General features: G+C 37.8%; 1 protein-coding gene across 1 annotated transcript in view; it reads right to left on the reverse strand.

The window, feature by feature from the left end:
• LOC146140753 (myosin-binding protein C, slow-type-like) overlaps nt 1–24,020 on the reverse strand; it is a 28,429-nt gene that overhangs the window by 3,886 nt on the left and 523 nt on the right. Inside the window, exons 2-30 of the mRNA XM_083391429.1 lie at nt 23,806–23,954; nt 22,520–22,662; nt 21,662–21,787; nt 21,034–21,198; nt 20,502–20,674; nt 19,937–20,120; nt 19,229–19,320; nt 17,938–18,079; nt 15,241–15,365; nt 14,587–14,723; nt 14,308–14,443; nt 12,895–13,009; nt 12,350–12,531; nt 11,686–11,811; nt 10,604–10,797; nt 10,047–10,181; nt 9,406–9,550; nt 8,255–8,409; nt 7,305–7,446; nt 6,851–7,003; nt 6,299–6,451; nt 5,124–5,279; nt 4,703–4,846; nt 4,171–4,247; nt 3,363–3,479; nt 2,518–2,760; nt 1,719–1,893; nt 1,517–1,617; nt 64–256 (exon numbers count right to left, since the gene is read on the reverse strand). Of these exons, the coding sequence (XP_083247555.1) occupies nt 64–256; nt 1,517–1,617; nt 1,719–1,893; nt 2,518–2,760; nt 3,363–3,479; nt 4,171–4,247; nt 4,703–4,846; nt 5,124–5,279; nt 6,299–6,451; nt 6,851–7,003; nt 7,305–7,446; nt 8,255–8,409; nt 9,406–9,550; nt 10,047–10,181; nt 10,604–10,797; nt 11,686–11,811; nt 12,350–12,531; nt 12,895–13,009; nt 14,308–14,443; nt 14,587–14,723; nt 15,241–15,365; nt 17,938–18,079; nt 19,229–19,320; nt 19,937–20,120; nt 20,502–20,674; nt 21,034–21,198; nt 21,662–21,787; nt 22,520–22,662; nt 23,806–23,954 (4,278 nt within the window). The remainder of the gene's footprint in view (nt 1–63; nt 257–1,516; nt 1,618–1,718; nt 1,894–2,517; nt 2,761–3,362; nt 3,480–4,170; nt 4,248–4,702; nt 4,847–5,123; nt 5,280–6,298; nt 6,452–6,850; nt 7,004–7,304; nt 7,447–8,254; nt 8,410–9,405; nt 9,551–10,046; nt 10,182–10,603; nt 10,798–11,685; nt 11,812–12,349; nt 12,532–12,894; nt 13,010–14,307; nt 14,444–14,586; nt 14,724–15,240; nt 15,366–17,937; nt 18,080–19,228; nt 19,321–19,936; nt 20,121–20,501; nt 20,675–21,033; nt 21,199–21,661; nt 21,788–22,519; nt 22,663–23,805; nt 23,955–24,020) is intronic.

Below are 24,020 nucleotides of genomic sequence, written 5' to 3' on the forward strand. Positions count from 1 at the left end.
CGCGCTGATGTGCACGTATACCATTTACCATTTTCGGACTACGAACTGAGAAAAATTCATTACCGTTGACGACGATTTTGATTGACAGCGACTTGGTGCCGGACGCGTTTTTGATGACGACCTTGTAGGTGCCCGAGTGGTGACCCCTGGCGTTCCGGATAAGTAGCTGCGCCACTCCGTCCACGTCCATGATGTTGACGGATTCGTGAACTTCTGCGTTGTTTACAGTCCAGTGGACGTCGGGCTTAGGGCGGGCCTGATTTAAGATAGGCAGAAGGTTAAAACAAACGGATACTTTAGTGATAATAATGAAAAGTTGTGTCGTTTGCATTTTTTCACAGGAACACACAGTTCTACCTATATAAAGCGGCATACTCTGTAATACCATAGTAGTAATTAAAACTAACGATACAATATAAATACAGACGTATAGTAGTACTATGTACGAAGGAATATCACCTAACACCCCATCCGTCAGAAATCAGTGCAGTTCTAAGCAAAAAGGTCTACGACAATCAGTGCATTCAAAGGATCAAAAAGTCCGACTTTTAGACTTTGAGGTCTTGGACAATGCACTAATTTGCATTAACAAATGTGCATAAGAAGATTAAGTTTAACAATACTTGACCCAACCAAACCCAAACGCTAACCAGCGCCCTAACCCAAATAATGTGCGATAATTTAATAATTATAACGCTTCAGGGCCCAATACCTCAATTTGTGACGTAATAATCTTAAATACAATGGACGAGAAACCATCCGAGTTTGGGCTTTTTTCCCCAGAATTTAAAGAATTATTAAAATAACGCACATTATTTGGGTTAGGATTCGGGTTAGCGTTAGGATTTAGGTGGGTCAAGTGTTATTAATCCTATCTCATACTTTTTGTTATCTTTTCTGAACTTTTAATGAATATTTTTAATTTATCTACACCGGGAGTTTACCTAAAGGTCCAAATCAGTGCATTGCCAGGACCTCAAGGTCTAAAAGTCTAGACTTTTCTGCCATTGGATGCCCTGATTGTCGTAGACCTTTTTGCTTAGAAATGCACTGATTTCTAACGGATCGGGTGCACCTAAACTCATCAGAATAAGACCAAACCACCCGGAAAAAGACGATTCCGTCAGTAAGATCTAAATAGCCTTAACAAAATCATCCATAACCGTATGTGATGGAAAAGGATATGGGACGTTTGGGCTCCCTGTTTTGGCACAGAACTATTTGCCCTTGTTTAGTGTAAATCGTGGGTAGTGGGTGGGGTTTAGAACTTGGGTTAGGGTTGAAATTATTAGTTGAGTAAGTAATGGATTAGGAATGGGTTTTGGCATTGGATGAATAGTTGTTTATAGCCATTTAAGTCTTATTCGGGCGGTTTTTGTTTGTTCTGACAAGTTTAGGTCACATTCCAACTTAGACCTGATTCCAGCTATTATAGGAGTTTGTAATCTACTTAGAGTCCTTTGAACATGTTAATGCCAGGATTCGTTTTTACAGTTTTCGATATTAAACACCATACGTGATATGGGACGTGAATACGAATAGTTCCACCGGCGTTGATGACGTAACCGTTGCGTATTGCAGTTTCCAACTCCGCAGTCATTTTGAAATCAGGAGCAACTGCAGTCATAACAGTTATTATAAGTATGCTTCCTTGTGCTTTTAAATATTTCAAGCAATATTTAAAAAGGTTATAAATACATTATCGATTTTATGTTTACCGTGGTATTCTTGCGCAATAAAAGTGCCCTTGTAGGTGTAGTAGCTGCTGTAGTTGCCGACATTCACCGATCGAATTCGGACGTGATACGACGCATTGTGTTCCAGTCCACGCACGGTGTAAGATGAGCCGCTGATGTGACTGTCGTTGTACTTCATCCACACGTCTGAGCCTTCCTATAACACAAAAGCTAACAGCTTTTTCGACTTTTCAGGTTTATCTCTCTGAGAACTCAAAGCTTATATAGTTTTACATTCATTTGAATAATTTTATTAACCCATTGCGTAGCCTAACGCTTTGAAATTGGCGTCTACTTGTGACTAATATAAACTGTTTGTTTGTTTTTTAATTAGCAATTCGGAAAATATCTGCAAGATTGTGTCAGCAACGAATAATGTGAAAACGATAAAATGTTATTTTTTACATGGTTAAGGTTTAGGACCACAACAAGCCAAAGACATGTCATCGCTATTTGTAGCTCACCTATACACAGATGTATTTGTTTCCGTAAACGTAAATGTGGCCAAAAGTAAAATTTAAATTATACTCTACAATGGTTTACAGAAACGCAAATTAATAAAGAGGGACACAGATCAAGGACAGAATAATTATAGAGGTGATACACGTATGCAAATGTTTCCGTAAATCGAAATTTGGCCGAACGTAAAGTTTAAATTATACTCTACAGTGCTTTAACCTGAAATGCAAAAGTACGTATAAGGGACACAGATCAAGGACAGACTAAGTCTAAAGATGATCGTTTTATTTATTAACCCATGACAAAAACCCTCCATCCATACCTTGCGTAGTTCGATGTCATATCCAAGCAATGCTCCTCCACCTTGTTGATCCGTTCCTTTCCAGGAGAAAGATAGGGAAGAATTGGTGGAGTCCACCAGCTCAAGATCGCTTGGCTCGCCGGGGGGATCCACCGGTTCCGAGGCCAGGATCGCCCGCGACGGCCGACTCGGGTCGCTTTCGCCGGCGGCGTTGACGGCGATCACTCGGAACTCGTATTCAAGGTCCGACTTTAGATCTTTCGCCTGCGCGGTTGACACTGCTTTAGGTAATGTTTCTTGAAGAATTCTTTTTTATTCCGATACTGATAACCGATAATTTAGAAGTATCGCGATACCAAATGACGTCAATACTATGCTCAAACAAGAAAAATATTAGAAGAAATTTAAACGTTCAAAGGTTTTTTTACAGCTGATTAGGCAAAAATTGCTTTTGCGTAAACAAGTTCAGTTACTTCCCATTGCTAACCATTAACCAACTATTTGTTAATAAGCTTTCCTTCCAAGGTTGAAATACTTGCGTTGAATCACAACTAATTGCTTAAATTTCTATATCGATTGTATATTGGCCACCTTAAAATCGGACAACTACCAATACTACCACTTGACGTTACATCAAGGTCTTTAAGTGAACTTCATCGCATTTACGCAAAATTGATAGGATCCCAATGCTGTTAGCGAACTTACAATTTTGAATTTGGGAAATAGAGAATTTTGGGAATAGAGCCCAATGGCAGTAGTCACAAACGTTTGATCTTGAAAAAGAAAACTCACTCAAACATTGATTCTAGGATAGCACTTTGTTTAGAAATGCCTCGCGACGTTTTATTCTTGAGTGCGTCACCCACCGTATACTGTTGATCAGCGCAGGGGGAGTCCCTGTTGCATCTGCCCCAGACCGAGGTCCCCTTCTTTCGCTTTTCGATGTAATAACCCTTCACAGCACTTCCTCCATCGGATGACACCTATAAAAGTTTCCAACTCACGATTAATTCTATTTTGGACAACTACATACATTGATATGAATATACAGTTGGTGCCAGGCATTGTATTAATCATAAAATTACTCGTCCGACAATTATATATTTTTTTATCAAATGTGCCAACGTTTCGATGACCTATTCAGGTAATCATCGTCAGGGCAAATAATATGTAGCAGTCGAACAATAACGAAAAACATATCTGAACACAGTATACAAAACAAGTTATTGCGCGTTTCTTGTCATACTGTTACGTTAAATTTAGTTTGTTTGCCTATTTTACGCTGCGTGTGACATGTTTGGCCAATACGAACGAGATGCGTTGCAATAAAAAGTGTCAATGGAAGCTAAGCTGGAATAAAAGATTATAGGTTTACACTGGATGCGCAATGATTAAAAAACAAGAATATATTACGTAAGTTGAGTCAAACGTTCGACCTGAAGGAAAATTATCCAACAGGACAAAACAAAATAAATGCAGAGGAGACTCAGGGCTCAGTACCTTAATATTGTCCAACTTACGTCCAATGCAAAAGCAAACAATTTGTGACAAAGCAATCAAATTTTATGCTAATCAGAGAATAATATTTTCCGACTGCTATAGAGTTGCTTTTATGGAATGTATATGGTGTACTTAAACTGATCTAGTTTCGACGTGTTATTATAACACACCCACCTTAGGCCACTTGATTGTGATAGAACCGTTTGCTGTTGAGACACACTCGACTTCACCATCAATTGCAGATGGTGGGTCTAAACAAAAGGAAAAACTGATGTCACAACCAACAATACGCTGGTCAGACTTGGACAACTATAAATAGTCTTAATTGTGTAGTACAGTGATTTTAAAGTATAACTGTCATACAACATGCTTAAAACTTTTTTGAGATAAAAATAACCTATTTAAATTTTAAATACGATTATAACATCCTAGTCATTTAATAAAAGATGATATGGTATTGTAGATCCGCTTCAATGTGAAGTTGTTTTCTCGACTCGCCCCTCATTGAGGCCGTGTAGCTGAGTTAGCAGAGCGAAGGTCCCGGTATGACCGGAGGTCGTGAGTTAGAACCTCGCTGCAGGTTGTTTTTCTATCCTGGCTCGCTGGCATCATTGATTGACGGATTCGGCGAGTGTGCGATGGTTTTCGGCGCATAGTAGTTATAACCTTATCTCCAAATTTAAGGTGGATAAAACAAAGTGCTTACCGTAGGGATCTTTAATAGTGACAACCTTGGACTCAAATGATGCACTCTCTCCGGCCTCGGACACAGCTCGGATGCGGAATGAGTAGTTCTTTCCTCCAGGGACATTGGCACGGAACGACGTGTCTGCCCCACTTGTTTTTCCAACTTAAGTACAAAAAGCGTATACTATAATATGCCCAATGAATTAAAAGACGGATATAATAACAGATACCCGGTAATATACTGAAAATTCTGCATCATTCATTTGAGCTAATATCCCAAGCGTTTATAGGTAGAGAAAAAGGGTTTGGAAGGGTTAACCTATCAGTTAACCAATCAAGCGCTCAACAAATAAAAACTAATTTTTCGCGTTTCTTTGAATATTCCAGCTCATTTTACTTCCCATCCAACAACTTAAACACGCCAGGTCAAAAACGTTTACCGGATGTCCAGACTTTCCGATTTTCTTCTTTCTTTTCGATGATGTAATGACTGACAGCACATCCTCCGTCATCACTAGGGGCTTTCCACGACATCTTCACTCCTTTCGATGAGATATCGGTAAACTCAACCGGGCCACCAGGTGGCGCTGGTGCGTCTAAATAGTAATTATTTTAAGTATAAATTCGCTCCCGTTGCTTGCATTGCAAGGTTTTGCTTTAGCGCAGTGGTTCTCAACCTATTTAGCTTACAGACCGGTAAAATTTTAAAACGCATTTGCGGACCGGTGGACCTTCAAAAATTAAAATCAACTCAAAATGTAATTACGACAAAAGTACGCACCCTAAAAGCAAAGAATGGAAACTTCAATTTAATGAGCAACTTGCTACTGTCGTTTTGATATTATACGTGTAATACGTGGTTCCATTGACGTTTTTCACATAGCCTACAACTGGTCTTAAAATTTAAGAATTAAGCGAGTTTGTAGACTACTTTTAAACAGTTGGGCACAACACTTACAGCATTGTGACGTACGATTAAGTCCAAAGTAGATCATTAACTCTATGTTACGTAACAATCCTACAAATTACGGAAATGGCGAAGTTCTAAATTTAATTGACAAGCCTTTAACATCTTGCATTTTTCAATTGTGATATAAAACTGCAATGTTTTTGGCGGACCGGCGGTTGAGAACCACTGCTTTAGCGTATAATGCCCGGCTTCAACCAGAGTTTGTTGGTTTCCCAGTCAATTAGCTAAGATGTTAAAGCGGGGGCGGGCAACATACGGCCCGCAGACAGTTTCCGGTCTTCCATGATAATGTGGCCCGCGACAACAGTCTGCCGCAACCCAATACTTGTAGACTTTTAAAACAAATTCCTGAAACCCGGTGTTCGAAATACATTCTATTTTCAATCTAAAAAACTCGCAATTTGGTTATAATTTAAGGGCCTGTAATAATTGCAGCCATATACGGAAAGACGTCGATTTCGATGGTCGTAGTTAAGTCACGTATAAAGCCGTATTAGTCAAATTAACTTTAAGACTGTCATATCCTTTCAACAACTCTGGAGTCTATTGACAAAGCATCAAGCAATAATTTTGCTTGAAGTACAACTACGCTAGGACTATAACTATACGCTATTTACAAAAATTAAAGCGCATAGAAATTCTTACCCAGCACTTTGACATCTACTGGTACGGTGATCTCGCCTGCTTCGTTCTTGATCCTGCACACATACTTTCCCCCGTCGTTTCTCTGGCACTTGTGGACAACCACTTGTGCATTGGTGGCGTCCGATGGAGAGGCGATCACGCGTTTTCCGTCGACTGGCATTAACGCGATTAAAATATATTTTTTAATGTATGTTTAATAAATTAATTTTGTAAATACGGTCTACTTACATTCAATACGAAAAAAACGGATTAAAATATTATATGTAAGTGACGATAAATAACTATTAAACATCAAGAAAAATTATGAACCATTTATGAACGCAATAAACAAAAACGAAATTTACCCTAATTGCAAAGCTGTTGTATGTAAGTCAAGGTAACTATTAAACACCAAAAAAAATTGATCCCACTTTATGAACTGTATATCAGCTTATAATAAAATGTCCGATTAAATATTATCATAAAAGCTAATTCTATTAAATTTATACAAAGACATATATGTATTGTAGCACACACCGCTAAAGTCGAATAAACGTATTTTACATTTCCCACCTTGTAACGGCTTTCCATCCTTTTCCCAAGTGACCTTTGGAGGCGGATGGCCGCTTGATATGGGTATACGGATGCGACCAGTTTGTCCTGCTTTAAACGTTAACGGTCCCTCTTTGAATGCGTTGAGGATTGCTTCGTCAACCTTCGGTGCGACTAAAAACAAATTGAGGTTTTAAATTTTTAAATTCCAGCCATAAAAATCAACATTTCAACATTTTTTTTGGTAAAAAAATTAGAATTTTTTTAAATGGAATAAAACAAAATTTGTCAACGGTAGATTTAGGCGTTATAAAAATATTTCTTTTTGTTATTTAAAACAATGGCAGGTATTTGTAAAAAAATATTTAGAGAATAGTTTAAGACTTGTTTTATAGTCGTGTGCATCAAGATGAACAACTGTAAACAATGCACAAAATCTAAATAAGATTTAACGCAGCGGAAGACTTAAACACACCCAAAGCTGATCCGCACTGAATGGGGCTGGACACAAGAGGTTGGCTTTCTCCTTGAGCATTAACCGCTTTAACTCGGAACACGTAGTCCACTCCCGGTTTGCACGATGATGTGCGGAACTTGGTGCCTTTCACATCGCTAATCTAAAAACGTGGTAAAAGTAAAGCAGCCTGAAAGTGAAAAGCTGGATGGGTTGATATGTTCGCAAAATGAAGTGTAATCCGTGCATTGTATCAGGGGTTATGACACTATCTCAGGGGGGCAAAATATGCGAATCTATACGAGGCTAGAGGTTCGCAGTCAAATATTGACTCAGAAAAACAGCGGCAGCGGTAGTACATCGGTATGACGGATTAGAATTGATGCGACATTCTCAGCTAGGTACGACAAAACAAATGTACAGTCAAGAGGTCTAACCGTCCCCTGTACAAAAACAAAGTGTTGATTTGCTTTTCATCATATAGACGTGGAGTAGAGACGCGTAGAGTATTTAAAAAAGAAAAATATTTGCTTTAATTAAAAGATATTTTCGGGCATATTAATATGTCCAATTTCAGCCGTGCAGAATTCACAAAACATGTTAAGGACTTATTATTATCGTTATAATGAATTGGAAATGTTGGTGAAGTTTAACCTTTTTTTGCAACAAATTTTCTTTCAACACTAAAACAGTATAGGAAACAATGGTCATCCGTATGAACTTAATGTGATGCAGCGTTTTACTCTTTTATTAAAAAAAACACTCACCTTTGACCAATTCAATGAAACATGTTAAACAAATGACTTAATATAATCGTTCTAATGAATTGGACAGGCTGGTGAAATTTGACCCATATTTGCAATAAATTTTGTTTCAACATCAAAACAGTATAGAAAACAATGGTCATACAGATGATTTCTTTAAAAACTTAATGTAATGATGCGTTTTACACTTTTATTGAAAACAATCACCTTTGACCAATTGTCCTTTCCAGCCTCTGAACGTTCGACCACGTACGCCGTCACGGGACTTCCCCCGTCGTTCTTTGGCGCATCCCATGATATAGCGACCTCCTGCGGCGAGACCTTGTCGAATTTTATCTTGGCCTCGCCAAAGTCGGCAACATCTGAAGAAACCATAAAGGTATTCTAAGTATACATATTTTCCAGAAGACCGAGCTTAATGTATTTTTTTAATTCGCGTTAAATTGTGGTTTAGGTAACAGTAATGGTTTAGTTTAATGGTCACAAAGCTAATTGAGAACTCTTTCGTCTAAAAAGTCCTTAAAAACTTGCTTGTACAATAAATGGAAAAACGAACAGTTGTTTATGAATAAAACTTCGTGTAATACTCCTTTTGAGTTTCTAATTTTAAACGGGACCTACTTTTTTGGCATGCCATTAATGCTTAAACAAAATAAGCATTAAATTTAAAAGATAATCAATTTATTCTTGAACCTTAAGAAATTTAATAATTGTTTAATCGCTTGATTCACCTATAAAGCGGTGCGTTTAAACCAGGGCTGCGGAGTCGGTTAAAAATAACCCGAGTCCGACTCCCGAGTCTGACCCCGGCCAAAAAAATAAACCCGAGTCCGACTCCCGAGTCCCGAGTCCGACTTCGGTCAAATGTGGGATTTTGTCGAGTCCCGAGTCCGGCCCGGACTCTACAGCCTATATTTCACCAACTTACGTAACTAAAATAACGTGGATATTCAGCAATCCACTTATAGGAGTGTCGTGGAATTCATTCACTCACAATACATGGTTGGAAAGTATTACTCCATATAATATTCCACCTTTACAATTTCCATTTTGGGGCCATATCGGTTTTAAATTTGGTACTGCGCATGCGCATGTTGGACTCGGGACTCGGGTAGTTTAACAAGGTCTTACTCGAGTCCCGAGTCCCGAGTCCGACTCCAGCAAAAACAAACCGACTCCTCGAGTCCCGAGACCCGAGTCCCGAGACCCGAGTCCGACTCCGACTCCGACTCCGCAACCCTGGTTTAAACACATCCCAAGTGGGTTGTTGGCGTAAATCGGTTTGAGATTACCCTTTTTTATATCTCGATTGATATTAGAAAAGGCTTGTAGGATTATAAATGGAACCTAAAACTAACCCAACACTTTCAACTTCGTCTTAACCACAACTCCACCGATGGTGTTGAATATGCGAGCTTCGTAGACTCCTGAATCCGAACCCTGACACTTAATGATCTTCAACGCCACTTCGTTCATAGAAGAGCTCTTAGTGGCTCGGTGGTGCTATAAAAATTATTTATAATATAAATCATGTGTTATTGGGTTTGCAACTAAGAAATTAGAATAAAAAAAAAATTAAAAGGGTAGATAAAATTGCCAATTATACTATTTTATAGGCCAGTGCTTTTCAACATTTAAAAGAACCGTTCGCACTTTTGTTTTTTCGGAAAATTTTCATACGAAACAAGCACATTAAGTTTGCAACCTTCAGTTTTCCTATTGGTGAAATAACAATGAAAGGGTTTGTGTAATAAAACCGTGGGCCTTAACCGATATAAAATAGATATCTGCACTGAACCACTGATAGAAAGGGGCCGCACTACCTTGTATCATTACTGTAATACACATAATGAAAAATATATTAATATGCACCATTTTCATCCGCACGACGTTAGTCGTCCGCATTACAATTTTTTATCCACACAAGTGCGTACCATCCCACGGGTTGAAAAGCACTGTTATAGGCGATTAAAACTAAATAATTTCTCAAAGACTTCACCTTCACTGGAAGAACCTCTTCTTCGTCGTGGTGCCAAACAGCACTTGGAGGGGGATTTCCCCGGCATGGTACCTTGATGGTAGCTGTTTCACCCGCCTTAACCACCAATGGCGTGTTTTCCAGCTTTTCGATAACCTGAATTCCGAATAAAACAGAAAATATGTTATTTTACAAGAAAATAACTTTATTGACGATTAAATATACTTTAGGCTTTCCTGCTTTAGTCAAAGTCAGTCATTGTTAATTTCTAGTTTTTGAAAGAGAATATATTTCGCCACAAAATATTGAATCATTAGTTTCCAGAAAAAACAACAACAAAACAATGCAAACACGTAACTGGTTGGTAGCAATTAAAAGTAAAAATTAACATTACATTTGTTCTTTCATATTTCTCTTTTAACTATAGAACTTATTAATGACTGATTTGACTAAGACAGGAATTTTTAGTTTTACTTTTGATTGCTACCAACCAGTTTACGTGTTTGCATTGTTTTGTTGTTGCTTTTTCTAGAGACTGATAATGCCATAATTTCGGCGTCCTTTAATAAAACACTCACCTTTGGGTCGATGTAAGGGGGCTCATCGGGGGCGGCTGGCGTTATCGGTGCCGACTCCAGGGCCTCGCTTTCACCTTCTTCGTTAGACGACTTCACCCTGAATTGGTACGATTGCCCTTCTTTCAGACCCTTTGCGGTGTAAGAAGTCTGGTCCTTGGGAACATTGGCCAGCTTTTTCCATTTTCCGGACTTATCTGCCACAACAGTATTGGTTAAACTTAACGAAACTGGTACTTACTTTTAAACCAGTTCACTGTGATTCGCCATCGGTAAATTATGAAAAAATTAGGCAATAAAAAAGTTTTTTTGTGAAGACAAAAGCTGACCCAAAGTAAAATTTTGTAAAGAATATAATGAAGTACATATTTTTTAAGTGGCCGTAATCTCCTACTACAACACGTATTTTTAAGGGATGATTGACTTCAGGTTTCAAGACATTCAAACCTTTTGGAGAGTGGCTGCAATAAATGAGCAAAATATATTAATTTTTGCTGACAGTTGCTTTGCGACTTAAAGTCCCTTTAAACATTTCATTTACAAAAATGCATTTTGAAAATTCAAAACAATTTAGACACAATTCGGTAATATAATAAAACAAATACCAGTGTTGTAATGACTTAAGTCACTGTTTTAAAATGACTTGACGTAAGTCGTTTTGAAAAAATGATTTAACTTAACTCAAGTCTTCCGGACAAAGCACTTGACTTGAACTTAAGTCATTGTGCCAAATGAAAAAGTTTGAAATAATCGTGTTTTATTTAACATTTTTTTTATAAAATTGAGATATTTATCACAATTGTTGCGTTGCACGTAAAACGACCTGATGACTTGGACAGGGACTGTTGGTTTTCAAAAAGACTTGGCCTGGACTTAAGTTATGTCACAACTTGACTGGAACGAAAGTCATTTCAAAATGGCTTTTTTTCAACACTGACAAGTACGAACTTTGAAAACAATTGACAAAATTATTTACCACTTATCGAGTATTTTTAAATGGGTTAATGTCGTTAAACCAATAAGGATTTTCTATCATATTTTCACGTTTTGTGATGTATCGTGTTATAGCCGTAATATATATTCACCTTTAACTTCTATAACGTAATCTTCCAGATTGGCGTTCTCGTCAATCGGAGGATTCCATGACATCTCAACGGAATCGGCTTTGATCTCCGAAAAGGCGATCTCACCAGATGGCGGTGGCGGTTTATCTGAATTTTAGCAACCTTGTTAAAAGTATTCAAAACTGGACTATCAAAGTTAAAATGCCTTAGCTTAACCGAAAAAAGGTAGACATAAAATAATTCTCACTTTTATAAAAAGATTTACCAGGTGCGAAAAATTAATTTGCTCAGCAATGAATATGTCACGAAATGTATTATGGTTTGTTTAAAATAAACCATCTTCACGTATACCATTCTTTGCAAATCAGAATCGTTCTCATACGACGTATAGCACACTTATAGTCAAAACTAATTTGCTAATCTCATAGAGTAATCGGCTTGGGATTCCTGGATGCATATCGTTCTTGGAAAACGACACATCCGCACAACTGCAGTTTACCAAGAGGAAAGCACAATTTTTTATTAATATATTTTGTAGGCTAAACAATTAAGGTAAGGCCAACAATTCGCTGTAGCAAACTCAACAACAGACTTTATTCAAGTAATTCACACCCTTAACACGGCAATGCTATACAAAGTAAGATGTTTTTAAGGTTACCTGAAAGAACAGAAATCGGAAACTTACCGACAATCTTTACGGGCACCGCAACGGTAACGTCGCCGCTCTCGTTCGCGATTGTGACTTCATACTCCCCAGAGTCCTTGACTCTGCACTGATCCACGAACAAGGTCACACTTTTCTCGTCATTCTCCATGTGGAATCGACCGCGCTCGACCAATGTAACTCGGCCGTTCGTCCAAGCAACCCTTTTTAAAATAAGCATGCGTTGAAAAAAACAAATGTTGAATGCGCCTGTAAATACTTGGATTTATATTTTAAAGATTATTTAACCATTTTAATACACTCAACACCAAGGTATTAGTTACTGTTGCTAATTTAATGTTAAAGTAGTTTTGCCAAAGCATTCCTGAGTTCAAAAGTAATACATTACCCGGTATGCAACAAAAAAGAGTGCCTTTAATATAGATCATTCAAATGTTGTAGGTTTTCCGAACCTTAAAACTCCTGACTTAAATGAGTTATTTATTAAGTTACCGCAATAGAATAATGAACCGCAACAGATGAGCAATTATGCGACTTTAGACCTTTTTTAGAAAACGTGGTCTTACGATGTTGCGGCTTTTCCACTGAAGGGAATCACGATCTTGGCTTTGGTTCCAGCTTTAAACTTTAGGGGATTCTTGCGAAGCTTTTCCAGTAAGGCAGGATCAATCATTGGAGGATCTTAAAATGTGGTAGAGGTAAAAAAGTTTATTGTTATAACCGCTAAATACCGAATGTAGTCACAAAGGATATTTGCGAAATCAGTTAACTTAATCAGTTGAGTTCACTTAATCAGTCTTATTTAGTTAATAGTATTGCAAGCAATCGCGTCTATAAAAGCGTTAAAATTCGACTTCACCACCTTGACCATACCGGGACCGTCGCTTTACCGACTGATCTACAGTAGTTCATAAGTCCGCAATAGGTAAATAACATGACAAATATTCAGCAATAGTTGGTCAGTACTATAGGCTACTTCAGCAAAACAATACCGCAGAATACGCCTATATGCATTTGATGGCTCATTTGTTTTAAACGCAGTACACTGTAGAGTAAAACCAACTTATTATATAGATTTTACAACATGTGCAGAAACTTGTCTGTTGAAATTGCCGCAAAGCCTATTTGATGTAACAGTTACCTTAATTTAGTTTTCGAATAGCATTGGTATAATATCAGATATACACATAAACCTTAATCAGTATGATCGCCCTTATTTAATGTAATTGACTTGGATTTATGTTTACGGAAGGTGTCGGGATCCTATGGCCCGCGAAATATGTGGCTCTTTTTGTGACGCCATATGGCTCTTTTGACGTAAGAATCTTGCTTGCCGGAAAATCTAAGCTAACATTTCTTAGCAAGATCTCAAATAAAACTGCACGCGGCCACGGCCGCTTTCTTAACTTTATATTATCTTTTCCATTACACATCGTAGCAAATTTTCGGCACTTTGCGCGAATCTTATTTGTTTTTGGAGAGAGACTCCTCCCGTTTGAAGGAGTCTCTTAATATCCAAAAGCACCTATTCTTAGAACGGAATTTCATAATCGAAATTTTCTGTCCGTGTTCTGCCTTTATCAGCGGTCCTGCTCAATTTACTATTTTTTGCTAGATGTTAAAAAAGTATTATATGACTCTTATGGAAATACAACCAAGAATATTTAGTTTTTATGGCTCCCTTAGCTAAAAAGGTTCCGACCTCTGGTTTACGGCATACAAGCCTAAATTTATAAGCTATGTCAGGGGTGGGCAAACTGCGGCTCTACGGCATGTTTCTTGTGGCTCTTCTAGCCAATTTTTTGTTTTGTTATTACCGTTTTGTTATATTACAATTTTGTTATTATTGCTGAACTTGCACTATTTTGCGTTTTTGTATTGAAATATTTTTGTGGCTCTTTGGTACTTATATTTTCTGCAAATGGCTCTTCCATTGAATACATTTGCCCACCCCTGGGCGATGTGTTTGTGAACCATACCTGCGCAAACTAGATGCGCCTCGGATCGTACTCCTCTAACGCGGAATTGGTAGATGCCCTCGTCCTTGGACGTAACTCCTTTGACCTTGAGAGTGTACTTCCCACGGCGTCTCGTCATTTCAAACTTTTTCGAATCCTTTGCGAGATTAATACTATTAAAGTTTAGGAAACAATTAAGTTGAGACAAAAGTTTGGGATAACGTTTTATTAATAGCGTTAATCTGTAGAAATGCTAATTAGTTGAAAATGTTGAACGGCGAACGTTATAAAATAACCTACTTCAATTGGTTGGTCGTCTTTAAACCATTGGACTTGTGCATCAGTGTTGACGTCGTCGATTTCGCAAGAAAACTGGGCCTCTTTTCCAGCTCTACATTTTGCGTCTTTTAACTTGCTGATCACCTTGATTGGTTTTGCTGCAAAAGTTCATTGTTATGTTCGATTGCGTATGGCACAGGTACAGCAAAGTTGATCATATTAGGGTCGATGTTTATTTAGGTAAAACATCGCAAACGTCTATCGCATGCGGTTTACGTGAAGGTCTAGTTAAAAACTATCTAATATAAAAGTTTCGTTTATTAAAAAAATAAGTTTCAATAGCTTTACCAAACAACTTGTTGGTTCTATAGTACCCCTACATGTTCGGTATATCGAATATCAGCTACGACGTGTTGATAGGTAAGTTACTTGGATTTTAATATCAACATAGTAAATTTATAAAAAGAATAATATATAATGAATATATGAGCCCGAATTATAGGGACTTCATTTGTTTATTTGCTGTTTTATAAGAGTGCAAAGAGTCCTCAGCAAGTTATGCTTAACCAATGTTTTGTCTGACCAAATACCAGTCAAAGAAAACAGAGTCTAAAATTTTTGTTTCCGTTGAAGAAAACGAGAAATATTGAGTAAACAAAAAGGAAGATGACTGACCGTTCACTTGAAGCTCAGCGTGGGAAGTCGTGTCTCCAAAGCTAACTTTTACAGTGACTTTGTGATCAGAGAGCATGACCTTTCTAAACGTGAGAGAGTGGATATCGCCGCCTTTGATAAGAAACCTGAAGTTGGAAGTATTTTTAATCCTCGTACAATTTTAACCAATTCCAACAGAAGTTAACAAAATTAGGTTAACCGTAAAAAAGTGCATTTCCTTATTCAGTGTTTGCCTTTCTTTATTGTTTAGGTGCTGGCATGGGCGTCCGCACGGGGGGGCAAGGGGGGCCACTTGCCCCCCCTGGAATTTCAAAATGCGATTATTAGTATTATTTATAAGTGTAATATGTATTACTTATGATGTTAAAAATATTATACATTATATTATCCATTGCCCCCAGTGGCGTATCTAGGGGGGTGGGAGTTTTTAACCCCTTTTTGGAAGTGATTTTATCGTTTTTTGTTCGTTTTTGTCATGATTTAACAAACTGTTCGAAGCGGCGTGCTTTTTAAGTAATTGGGTTACGCGTCTTAAATCTAATGCGAAATCAAAATCGAGCGCAAAACGCCGTTTTTCGTCTTTTGTTTGGTCGACCGTAAACACTGGATAGTTTTTCCCTTTCGTTATTTTTTTAGGTTGACTGATTAGCAAGTGTGTATTCGACAATTGACAACGCTAAGTCAAACCTTCTTTCTTTTTTTCTCGCTAAAAAACGTCGAGTTATACGCAGTATGTTTCTCGCTGTTCGGTCTCTGCGCTAATATCCGATGTTGGTGTAACATCGACATTTGTTTTACTGAAGCAGATTCTTAAAAGGAGGTATAATGGTGACTGTCGTGTGCGTTTCAAAGTCTCCATTATTAGGTAATGATGGTTAACGCAAAATTATGCTCTTTTAGCATGCTCTAAGTCTTAGAGTCTAAGACCACGTGCTAAGTGTGCAATGGACACAATTTATTTCCCCTCAACAGCAGCTTGTAATTTAGCTGACTTGGCATGCAGCTCGGCGCAGATGTTGCGCTAATCGTGGCATAATAACACCCGGGAAAAACGTTTTCCGTTTAGTATTGCAGGTGGTGAAAGACGCGCTGGTAATTTAGCGCTAGTTCCGTTCACGGAACTTGAAAACTGCGCTGCTGATAGTCGAATTATGTGTAATTCTACCACAATTAATCCCACATATTTCACGGTCTTGGTTGTTTTTTTTTGCCTGAAGTTAACGATTGCACACCGTGGTTTCGCAGCTGGCGCCTGACAGGATTGTCTATGACGGACGTGTTCGCTTTTGCTGGACGTATTTGGCTGTTTCTGATTAGTTGTTTTTATCACGGCTTGCAATCACCATTCTATGACGTCATACTGTCACTGTTTTATGACGTCATTGATCATTAACGTCAGACGAAAAATAGAGGAATTCCTTAAGTTAAAAATTCAGGACCCCCTTTGTGATTTTCTGGCTACGCCCCTGATTTCCCCCCCTGGAAAATTTCTGCGGGCGCCCCTGGGTGCTGGTAGGTTATTCATAGGTATTTTTAAATATTTGACTTTAGCTTGACGTTTGCAAAAGTATTTTGTCTCAATTATTTGTTGTGGAATTTATGGATCCCTTCTACCCAGATTGAGCTAGCACTAGACCATTTGAGAAGTGACATAACTATTACTACTAAGAGAAAAAGACAAGGAAAACCAGCAAAGTGTGAATAAATATTTGAAAATAAAAAAATCGAGGAAGATATGTGAATAAAACTCGAATATTGCAGTTTAGGAAAATTTTCTGCAAAGCGGAATTCACAGAGAATGTAATGAATCAAGGACTCTCTTAAATTAGACAAAAAATAACTCTTCTCACCACAACATGTTATCAATCTAAAAAAATATTAGAGAGAACATGACTCAAAATAATGTCGTAAAAACGAAAACTGATTGCATTTAAATAGACCAAGTCAACTGACTCAGTGTATATACACATATCATAGCCGCTGGTTGCCGCTGAGGCAGAGCGCTGCAGAACCCAAAAATAGAGCTCACAGCTGCAGACTAGGCGCCAACTAATGTGCTGCTTGCGTGCAAGAACCCACGGGCGCTGCAAGTCACTTTGAATTCATAATGCGAACCCAATTGTGCTCCCCCGGGACCCGGCACCCAGTTAATGTCGCGCGCAAGCCACGCGCACGGTTCGTTTCGCATCATGCAATACTACACGTTCGTCAACCGGCAGTCTGACTTTTCGACTTGTGTTTTCACAGTTTAGTTTGTGCTCTATGGTGCGCGTGGTTAGGTCAAAAGTCAGATGCTTTCAAATTTTACCATTTCCCAAAAATTTATAGTATATAATATAATATAATGTATAATTAAATGTATGTAATTTGAATTTAGCATTTTAATTTTACAGTTTTCTTGAAGTGAATCTAAGCCAGAAGACAGCTGACTCGATGAACTTTACGCCCTTACGGTCTTTCGCTGTCTCTTGAGAATGTCAAATACTGCCAAACATTTTGATTTCGTAAATTTTTAATTTTTTATGTTCCAAATAAAATCATATCCTATCCCGGAGTTATAAAAGGCTTAAACCGCGGTGTGCTTAGAAAATCCAGTAGATCTGACAAAACAGTAATCGCTATTTCACACTTATCATACGTGGTAAAAAGTCATTCAAAGACGCTAGAACAGAGATACAATTTGGAGCGCAATATAACCTTGTGTTGGATTGAACCACTTCGCCGTTGACAGTCCACACAGGAGTAACATCCTTGCTGCTGACAGAGCATTCGAAAGTTGCAGAGCTCTGTTCTTTTACCTCAGTGTCAGTAAGACGTTGGCGGAAGCGGATCGGTGCAGCTGACAATACACAGAAACAATCATCTATCTATCTAAATCCTCTTTGTTATTTTCCACCACATGGCGCGCTTTTATCGGTCTTACCAGATTACGTCACTTTACTGATTGCATCGTCATTTAGTTGCAGCAGTTGCGGCTTGCGTAGCGCACCACTTGCCTAGAACAGTTGGTTTAGGTTTTTATTAGCGTACTACTTGACTTATGTTGTGTTATGTTACTGATGATGCTTTATAGCGAAATATATTTATCTTTTTATAACATACAAACAAACTGATTTTCGGTTTACCAAGTTTTGTACTCAGTTTAATCTTTACAATTGATGTGCAACCAGAATCGTTTGTTTTCACTATTCGGATTCAGGCAGATTTTGCTATTCGAATGAATACTTTGATTATCTAATCCAAATTGTGTTTATTTTGTGAATGACAATCACTGTGTTCAGCCTATACAAGCGGAGAACTTTAATTATAATAGTATAACTATTATTGAAGCTAACCTGGTAATTGTTACGGGTGGACCAATTAAACATTGTATATTTTTGCTATGCGACTAAAATATCGAAAAACTAGGTTTAAACCTATATTTTTACATTATTGTTAAACAACAAAATGTTGATAAATACGCCCGATCAATATCAATTTACGTAGGGTATGACAGAAACTATCTATAATCCCCAACTCCCGCCCTGGCCTTTGTGCAGTAATGTTTTTGTCGTATGTGCGTCACTTTTATCACGCGGCTTTATAATGACGTCAAAACTAATGACAATGACGTCAGATTGACTATTACACAGTAGCGTGAAGATCTTTTAATGTAGCGGTCTCGTTTACGGCAGCTGTGAAAGTATAGATGCAAGGATTAGGTAATGACAAATGGCAAGTTCGAACTAAACGAGGTTATGGTGTGTTTGCTGTGGTTATGGTCCTATGCTTTTAGCATTTACGTACAACTCACCTCAAAAATATAGATCCTTTTAGTTTAGTCAAATCCGTTTTATTAGGATTAGCTTTTCACAGCTCCCACTAGCACAGCGGATACGTTAAGCCCTGCGTGGTTTATACAATATATATCATTGTGTTTACGCTAGTGTTGCGCAGCGGATACTTTATGTAGTTTAAAACGGAAGGTTTATTTTTCTATTGAGGTCACCTGTTACTTCTAGGTCAGCGCTGGTCTCCAGGTCACCGAGTTTCGCTGTGTAAGTTCCAGAATCCTTCATCTCCAAGTCTGATATGATGAGTCTGTAGAAAGATACAAATTTTGAGAAAAAGTGTTAGTTTCCAACAGGTATTTTGATAGTTTTTCGTGTATTGTTCCTAAATATTATAGATGAAAGTGTCCCGATACTTTGGTATTTCATTCCAATACGTTTACGCGATATACACTTTTCACTAATGGACAATATTTCCGATTTCTTTGGGCGGATTTTACCGTAATTTACCGATAAAAAAGTAGAAAACCCTGCGTTGGATTGCTGCAATACACAAACAAATTGGGCATCGCATTCGCAACGAATTCGCTACCACATTCGGACAAGTACCTTTAATATAACTGGGCATCGGATATCGGCTTTTAACGAATATTACCGGACTTATCTAATCATACAGTACGTCTTTTAGTTTAAAGGAAGATTTTTCAATAAACGAGATCTAACTGTAGTTTGTAAAATGGCAGCGAGAGTACCCTTTTTAACGCAAGAAAACGGCTCACGACAAAGATAAACTATTTTACAAACCATAGAACCAAATATAGCTACTCTTGTTTTTTAAACACCTTACTGACCGTTAAGGTTGTATTTTGCTGCTAATTGATAAAAGTCGACCACTCTATAAATCTGTGCTAATTTGGTTCGCTTACTTGTGGCTTTTTCCCTCAGTAACCTCCTGGAGGCGACCCGTGGTGCCTCGAAGGGTTATCACCTCCTTGTTCTTCATCCAGACGATCTTCTGGCCTCGACGAGAGACAACGCACTCGAACACACACCTGCCCTTCACTCGGGTCGTCTGCGATCTCAGCTTAGTAGTGAAGCTCAGAGGTTGCTCTGTGAAACACGCGGACAAGTGTAACTTAAAATATTAGCAGGTTAACACGGAATTAAGATGGCTCGGCTTTCGCTTTTTGAAAAGAAAAAAAAATCGAACGCATCTTGGATGGAACAACAAAAGACGCTGCAGTGTATTCTGTAAATGCGAAAACTTTATTTATTTAGTATTAGACGTTTGATTTTTGCTGTCTTATATATAAAGTAAATTATAATTGTTGGATGGAATATATTAATAAATGGAATAACACTAAATAAACTACAATTAATCATTTAGATTCAAAGTTATCCTTCTTTAAAACCAGCAACATTTTTAAATAAAGAAAATAAGGATATTTGTTGCCAAATAAAGAGTATGATACTAAAAAACTAATTCTTTACCTTTGATGGTAAGTATAGCGTCAAATTTTTCTCCGCCAATGTCCAGAGTGTAGGTCCCGGCGTCTTCGGCTGTAGCGTTCCTAATAATCAGTTGGAACACGTTGCCGATTCTACGCAGCTCATGCCTCTTTTCTGGACCCGGAATCTGAACAATCTCGCCATCCTTGTACCACCTGTAATATGTTTGGTTAATCATTAGACCAGTGGTTCTCAAATGAGGTGCCTCGGTACTCTAGGGTGTCATTTTTAACGCTCAAGGGTGCCGAGAAATTTTCAAGTTCTTTAGGATTCCTTTTTTGCTCTATTGGTGAGCTTCTTGATACATTTTTGTGTACGATAAAAGGCTCAAAAATTAAAAAGCTTTTTTCAACCTTATTGTTGCACAGTTAATTTTCTGTTTCAATCTCGTTTATTGTAACGTCATAATTAACCACTCAGCAAAAATACGAGTCAGGGTGCCGCGAACTATTTATAATTTCTGTAGGGTGCCGCAAGCCAAAAAATGTTGAGAACCACCGTATCAATATCTCACATCATCTGACGGTTGGGGCTGATGTTTTCCATGTGCATTTCGAAAACGGCGGTTCCCTCATCATTTATGGTCACGTGACGCAGGGCCTTAAGAACCTTGGCTGCCTCAAATTCCACTTCTGGTACGTCGACCTTTTTCAACACTTGCAGTTTGTGCAGAATTAAGCTGAAAAACAATAATTAACACGTGCAGGTTTCATCGGTCGTATGTTTCTTTACATCTATGTCTTGCTTTATTACACCTTAATTTAAATCGATCGACATAGTTTCTTTGGCGCGCGGGTGCCAGGCTGAATGCTTCCCCATTTCTCTTAATCTTACTTCTTCATAATAGACAACAATACCGTTTACGCGAAGTGTAGTAAAAATACTTGACAATATTACAAGCGGAATGTTTGGTGTTAAAATGGATAAAACAGAACATATTGAAATATTCGGACCCAAGTCAGATAATTTTAGTGGGTATACTTTGTACCGACAATTCAAGCTTGAAGTGTAAGTTTACCTGTCGACTGGAGAGTTTTGAGATAATCATTAAAATTATTTCAGATTATTCAAGTGTGACTTTATGCTTCAACCAATGATACGAGGCGTTACAGGTTAATTGAGTTTTAAACGAATTCGTTTACCGGAAATCGTAAAACCCGTATTCCATGCAGATTCGCTCATAGTCTTTGGCTTCAGCTGTTTTGAGCACTTCAAGAACTTCCTTTTCCCGTTCCTCAGCAGTCTTCTTTTTTACTTGCTTTACTTCCCTGTTAAAATGAAATTGCGTTCAAAACTGAAAAACTATCACTTGTCTCATAGTATAGGCTACTATTTATTGGTTAGTACTTCAGTTTGTTTGTAATACTGTATTCTAAATATCCAAAGTGTATCACAATTGCTGAATAACACGCGGCACTTGCTTTCACGTTCTATCGGTTTAATGGAAGTGCACGGTGGTTTTACTGGGCACGTAATTACGGTACTTTTCCAACGCAAGCACACAATGTTTTTGCTGTTAACAATGTTTCAGAAAAGTGCAGACAACTATTCAGCCAAATAAGAAATAAATTACCATGAAAGTCAGCATGAAACGACTAAACTATGAAAATACATTGCTTATAATAACTCTAACAAACAAAGGGGGAACTATTTTCCAGCCCTGACTGTTTGATATGACGTCAGTGGGGCATTTTTTACCTTAAATGTTTAGCGTCGTTTTATCTATTTTATTCAAACAAGGGTGTTCCACCATGACAAAACCTTCGTATATTGCTTGATTTTGGTAGTTAATCACATGTTGTTCAGTGGAAACTGAACATCACTAGTCAAATTATGCTCTTTATTCAAATAAAAATGGGGTCAAACAAATATCTAAAATTTTCTATTGACAGTATATGTACACATAAAACTATAATACCTTGTTTTCAGGTTTATTGTTTCTCTTTTCTTTATCTACAACATTGCACGTTAAATCGACGTTATGGTAAATTTAAACAAACCTGTGTTTTAACTTGGTTTTGAAGTTCTGGAGATCGGCCCCGTTTTGCGACTTTTCCACTTTCACAGTAAAATGACAGTTGATCTCACCACAGTCGTTCATCGCAATTACGCGGTATTTTCCCACGTCGGACATGCGGGTTGCCTAATCAACACAAATAAAAGCAAATCGAGCTTTGGAAAAATAATGTAAGTAGACAAATAATGCACAGGTATAGTTTGTTTTTGATATTGATTTCTGTTTTTATGTGTCAGCGATTTAGTATTAAATTCACGACTGATGTCTTCCATCTTATATTAAAAATACGGTTAAACCGCCCAAGAAAAAAACATATGTAAGATATACATTAAATGTTTCGCTTTACACTTTAACACACCATGTGAGCTCATATTTAATTAAGTAGTACATGGCTTACCAACCTTGTTAGTAGATAAAAAAACTCGATTTTAAATCAATCGGGAAAGAGCAAACTGTTAATGAAAGCAAATTTTAATTATCACAAAAAAACAAGGAGCAAACAAATTGCAATTCAATTTAATACAAATTTTTTATTTAATGTGATATTTCAAGGATTTTACATTTCTACTAAATTGCGTCACGTTTTTATTACAACGGCCGCATGGTTGCATACCTTTAAAGCAGGACCAAGCCTTTGTGATTTTGAATTTAGTAAATGCGCATGCCTATAGTCACGAGTCACGAGTCCAACTGCAGCGATTAAACTTAATCCATTGAGTACCGAGTATTAAGTCAGACTGCGACCCTTCAGCTTAAAATAGTGTTTGATCATTAAGCTTAGGCGAACTAGAAAGTTAAAATAAAAAAAACGTTTTTTTTATACTTTTTTGTCCGCATTGTACAAAGTAAAAAAGCACTGGGATGGACATTTGCACCAAATTATATTACCTTGATTTGTTGTAATGACACAGAAGGTGATGTATGTAATACATAGACTTATTGACTGACTAATAATAAAACAAGTACGTTAAATTTGATTATGATTCAGGGTAATTTTTTAAGTGTAATAGAAAATCAAGCACGAAAAACAAAGCTAAGAGCTGCATAGAGAACTACTGATGCAAGCGAAGTTAAAGCATTGTGTTAATGCTTTGAAATATGTGATGCATTTCCTACAGATTTTCATTGAGGATCAAGAGTGAACTCATCGCTAAACGAATCTCCAACATCAGACGTAACGACCCTTCGTGATCCGCCAACGCCCGTAAGGGTCGGCAGCCGCCTGCTAGGCCAATAGAAAGAGTGACGTTATGCGATGTCGTCATGTACCTTTATGGCGAGCGTGCAGACGCCAGATCCAGTGTTGGTGCGGACTTCGTAGCGACCGCCGTCGTCCAACTGCATCCATTGCCCCTTCTTCCAGGAGACCTTCGGAAAAGGATTTCCCTCCACCTTACAGGAGAACTCCAGCCTTTTACCTTGTAAAATCAAGCATTTATCCAAAGTGAAAATACATAAACCCCGGCGAGGTTGAAATTATGTCT

The sequence above is a fragment of the Ascidiella aspersa genome, chromosome 6 (assembly GCF_963924565.1).
Source record: "Ascidiella aspersa chromosome 6, kaAscAspe10.2, whole genome shotgun sequence".
NCBI lineage: Eukaryota > Metazoa > Chordata > Ascidiacea > Phlebobranchia > Ascidiidae > Ascidiella > Ascidiella aspersa.